The sequence below is a fragment of the Scophthalmus maximus genome, chromosome 12 (assembly GCF_022379125.1).
Source record: "Scophthalmus maximus strain ysfricsl-2021 chromosome 12, ASM2237912v1, whole genome shotgun sequence".
Classification (NCBI taxonomy): Eukaryota; Metazoa; Chordata; class Actinopteri; order Pleuronectiformes; family Scophthalmidae; genus Scophthalmus; species Scophthalmus maximus.
The window spans coordinates 20,625,277-20,630,125 of record NC_061526.1 but is presented as its reverse complement, the minus strand read 5'-3'; the positions used below and the strand labels follow the sequence as shown (position 1 = coordinate 20,630,125).

Sequence of the window (4,849 nt, the reverse complement as noted above, 5' to 3'; positions counted from 1 at the left end):
AGCAATTCTATAGACAAAATAATTCTCAACTTATAGGAAAGTGTGTTGCTGAAGAGCACCCTTTACTCATATAGATGTGTGTGCCAGATACATACTGTATATCGCCTAGCATGCAAATTCCCTGGTCAGGCTTTTTTAGAAATCGGTGGTGTTCCTGTGTTGGAGTGTACAATAAAAAAGAGGTGCTTGTTGTTTGTAGATTGTAATCTCCACGGTGAGACGGAGAGGGATGCTCAGATGTGTATCTGATTTGTTCTTCCCGAAAAAGAAGAAGTGCACTGCTTTGCAGTGCATCGTGACGTCAACACATTTAAATTGACCGGCCCTTTTCTACCTGTTCGTCCGGCTGAATGGTAAAACAGGTATTGGACGGTCTGGAACACATATATACATGTGCCTGTCCAAAAAACTGTGGACCCGCACTAGTCAGGCAGCTTTGACAGAAATGGCCTTGACCGAGGGAAACACTCAGACGTATAAGATGGTGAGTTGCTGATTCAGATTGCAGTCACAACTATTTAGAGAGCAAATTTTTTTACTTTTTAGTCCCTTATACGTCCATAGCTTCATTATTTTTTTCATTAATTTGATGAAATTAATTTGTGATTCAACATTTTTCTTTGCCTCTTCCAGGCGCCCTTGGACAGCGACATCAACCAGCACTTCCAGGATGCAATCGATGTGATTCAACATCATTCAAATAATTCCTATTATGATTCAGGTACAGCGCAAATCTATCCAGCCGAATTTACTGCTAAAATATATGGAAATATATATTGTTATTTTATATATTACAACTTATCAAATTTTTCGGTTTTTATTGATTTTCTTCGTGGAATTTGGTGCTTGAAAAAAGACAACTACAAATTCTCCTTTGAAACACAGAAAAGCAATTTTGATAGAGAGTGTCACTTTAATTGATTTTTAGTTTTTTGAATTTGATCCCATTTTTTTCTTCTTGTCCACAGAGTATCCACACTATGAAACTCTGGGAACTCAGCATCCGTCTCTGCAGTGTCACTTCTCCTGCTGCCTGGTGACGCACCCGCCTGACGCACCGGCTCCTGCATATGACTGGAGGGACACAGCTGTAAGTAGACAACAGACGGGGACTCACGACGCAGGTGTCAGAGAATCGGGGATGCACAGATATTCAGAGGTGTTTTTTTTGTTGACAAAGACTGTCTGTCTCACAGCAGCAGTCCTGGCCTCAGGTCATCCCTGATGTGTCCCTGGGTCAATCCATACCAACGGAGTCCTCTCAATTCTACTCCATCATAACGCCACAGAGGAACGGCAAAGGTACTCGGCGTACATTGGTGATTTACTGGGAGTTCTGAGAGTTTTATTACTATTGTTCATTGTTTTTGATTACTACTGTATCTCCTCAGGTCGTAAGAAGCTCAGACTTTATGAATACCTCCACGAAGCCCTGAATGACCCCAAGATGGGCGACTCGATCCAGTGGACGGACAGCGGCAGCGGCACCTTCCACTTCATCTCCAAGAACAAGGAGAAGCTGGCCGAGTGCTGGGGCCAGCGCAAGGGCAACCGGAAGACCATGACCTACCAGAAGATGGCACGGGCTCTGAGGAACTACAGCCGCACCGGTGAGATCACCAAAGTGCGCCGCAAGCTCACCTACCAGTTCGACGCGGACATCCTGCGCAGGCTGGGCTCGGCGCAGGGGGCCCCGCGTCTGCCCAGTGCCCCTGCGCAGGAGGAGGCCCACACGCAGCAGCAGAAACCGGCCGAGCAGACCTACTACAGCTCCGCAGCGATGGACTGGCACAGCTGGTACGGACACTACCAGCAGCAGGAGGACTACGACCTGGCCTCCACCTTCACCTCGCACAGCACGAGCAAACTGTGAGCCAGAGGATGGTCGCATCACTTGGACAATTTGAATCAACAAAATGCAGTTACCATTGAATGTTCACACCTTTTGACACATTGAAGGTTTGACACACCAGCACGGATCGAGATCTGAGAGTCAGTGGTCAGTTATCAAGGTCCTTTACGGAATCTTACAGAGAAATTAATGAAAATGAAAAAAAATCCAATATCAGATAAAAAAAACACAATGGAATTATGTCTAAAAATAGGTGGTAAATGAGTGGATGATTGGTTTCCCAGAGCCAGTATTAAATACAATGACAAATTTGTTTTCCTTCCATCTTTTTTTTTCTGTCAAGAGCGCTGACGATGAAATAAAATAAAAATCATAAAGCAAATTTAGCCATACATTTAATTCAACCTATATTTTCTAATCAAGGCAATTTCCAATGTTTTTCAAAAATGTACAGGAATGAGACTGTATTTTTTATGAGATTGTGTAAAAGGAAATAATGATTGTAATTGTTCATAATAATGTTTTTTATGTAACATAATTTACCTACAGCAGTAATACGTATTGTATATAATGACATGTAAATCTTGATGATTTTCTTGATAAAAGTTTTGAGGAAAAATTATGCTTTTATACTCATTGAACTTATTATGCAAACAATATCATAATTATTTTTAAATGTGATCAATAAATCAATCTGTGTACTGTCACATGCGCTTGTTGTTACTGACTTTGTGAAACAGTCAACATTCGAAAACAAGATTCAGCAGGGAGACGGCGCCATTATCGTACCGAAATACACAGACGCTGTTGAAAGAGTTGTCTCTTTCTCCATTCAAGTGAAATATTACAACAGACGCGAAATTAAGACACATCCTGAGAGGAAAAATATGGCAGCAAGTGTGTTTTTCCTGAAAAGAGCGCTTTGTGCAGAGGCTGCCCCCAGGCCAGGTCTTATCTGGCTCAGCGGGGAGGATGTGGTCAGTGCTGGGAGGCTTTGTTGATGGGTTGACTGGTGCTGGTGTTGGGGCTGTGTGGGATGGTGGTCATTGTTCCTGTGAGCCCAGGGTAGAAAACGTCTGGTGTTATGCAGAGAGCCCGCTCCTGTTGGGGGGGTATAATAAGAGCGAGGGTCCCCCGAGCGTTGCAGAGTCAGTTCTGTGAAGTTCTCCCAAACTGCGAGGACTCTGCTGCGTGACGACCGACCTCGATCTCTGATGGTAACGATCAGACTCGCTGCGAAGAGGCGTCATTGTCATTTGCAGAAATGTCTTTCAATGATTCCTCTTTACATTGCCAGGAGACTCAGTCTGACTTGGAGGTGATCTTAGAGTTCCTGGAGGAGTACTACAGACAAAGCACCGGAGAACATGGTAAGAAGAAAGGCTCAGAAGTTTAAATTCTAACCCGTAAAGACTCTTCGTCTTTGAGCAACCTTTTGCTCCCCCCCCCCCCCCCCCCCCCCCCAGAGGACAAGGTGTACTGCACTGCGGCTGTGGACGAAAGAAGTGCACCTGTGGATGATGGAGCGTCATGCGAGCGGCGATGGACGTACTGCGAGCCACCGGTGAGCATTGAAATGTTTGGATTTTGTCTTCTTTTTTTTTTGGTGCCCATATGAGACACTCTTATACAACTATTCTGCAATGTGACGTTCTTCTGTTGATTCTCCTTCCATTCAACGCACATCAAGCCTGAACCGCAGCCATTCCTGGCACACGACGCCCCGCCAGCCCGCTGCCAATACACAACAGCAACACTATCTGAGTCACTGCCAAACTGTGTATCAACAAGACAAGCATCCAAACACCAGGCCGCAGCGGCGGGGAGTGGTGAGTTCTCCTTTTTTCGGTTCACCAGATACTGTTATTACCCCGGTCGCTAGTAGCCTGGGGGAAACAATACCAAGAGAGCAAATAAGAGACCTTCCCTTTACCGTAATAGAAAACAATGGAGCTGTGAATGGATTGAGCTCAGGAGCTGTGTTTACATATCTATCAGATAACTGCAGCGTTTACAGCTTCAGCTTTTGTCGGGGAATTGCTGCATTTGAGGAAATGATTAACAGTTACCAGCACTAACTGCTTCAGTGTGGCACTGCAGCTGTGATATTCCCTGAATCCCCTTTTCTCTTTGGCTGCAGGTAGAAAGGTGCGACTCTTTCACTTTCTCTTCGAGATGCTGGAGGATCCAAACATGGCCCACTGCGTGTCCTGGGTGCCGGCGGCCGCCGGCGTCTTCCGGTTCTCCTCCCGGAACAAGGACCAGGTGGCGGCACTGTGGGGCCAGAGGAAGGGCAACAAGAGGCCCATGACCTACCAGAAGATGTCCCGGGCCCTCAGGAACTACGCCAGGTCCGGGGAGATCTTCAAGGTGAAGAAGAAGCTCACCTACCAGTTCAGCCAAGACACCCTGATGCTCCTGCGGAGATGTGTAATATAAAATTGATTTTGTGTTGCTCGTATCATGCTCGTATAAGACTATGACGTGCTCTGTTTTTAATGTCTAAACTTTAAATTCCTCATTTTTTCCAATATTAGTTTGAACAATTGCTTTGTTGCCTCGACAGTTTCTAATGTAAATAATACAAAATAAATAAAGAAAAGATATTTTTACTTCACTGTTACAGTTTAAAGTGCTTGTGTTATTGGAGGTGAATTTGAGAGTTGGGGGAGATTATTGATAAAACCTTCAGTGAATGTCAACTGATGTCAAATCAATTTTTTAGCTTTAAGTTGACAGGTGTATACATTTAATCCCTTAGCATGGGGTAAAAGAGGAACGAGGAAAAAAGGGGGGTCATGTGTAGATTTAAAAAAAACGCAACATTTTTGAAAGACAATAACGCAAGTTTTATGTAGAATTAAGCGACAATTCTCATGAACTTTAATCCATAGATTCTGAATCGATTACTATTTAGACAAAGACACATTCACTAAGCCAATTAAGATCTGGCTCACGTGTCAACAATGTCCCACTGCGGCCGAATCCTGTTAAAAA

The 4,849-nt window shown here is 44.3% G+C and overlaps 2 protein-coding genes across 3 annotated transcripts; both read left to right on the top strand.

Moving 5' to 3' along the window:
* Positions 1–334: 334 nt before the first annotated feature.
* Positions 335–2,508, top strand: spic (Spi-C transcription factor (Spi-1/PU.1 related)). Of its 2 annotated transcripts, none has more exons than XM_035620547.2 (5): positions 335–484; positions 634–721; positions 969–1,090; positions 1,200–1,302; positions 1,392–2,508. In XM_035620547.2, the coding sequence occupies exons 1-5, from the start codon at positions 392–394 to the stop codon at positions 1,871–1,873; spliced, it is 888 nt and encodes a 295-aa protein (XP_035476440.1). In that variant the 5' UTR covers positions 335–391; the 3' UTR covers positions 1,874–2,508. The 2 variants fall into 2 exon arrangements, with proteins under 2 accessions (XP_035476440.1, XP_035476432.1); XM_035620539.2 differs by having other exon boundaries at positions 1,197–1,302; positions 1,392–2,507.
* A 252-nt stretch (positions 2,509–2,760) lies between these two features.
* spi2 (Spi-2 proto-oncogene) lies at positions 2,761–4,469 on the top strand. Its single transcript, XM_035620558.2, has 5 exons — positions 2,761–3,069; positions 3,150–3,222; positions 3,319–3,416; positions 3,543–3,681; positions 3,993–4,469. Exons 1-5 carry the CDS (start codon positions 3,067–3,069, stop codon positions 4,289–4,291), a joined length of 612 nt encoding a protein of 203 aa, XP_035476451.1. The 5' UTR covers positions 2,761–3,066; the 3' UTR covers positions 4,292–4,469.
* Positions 4,470–4,849: the final 380 nt, after the last annotated feature.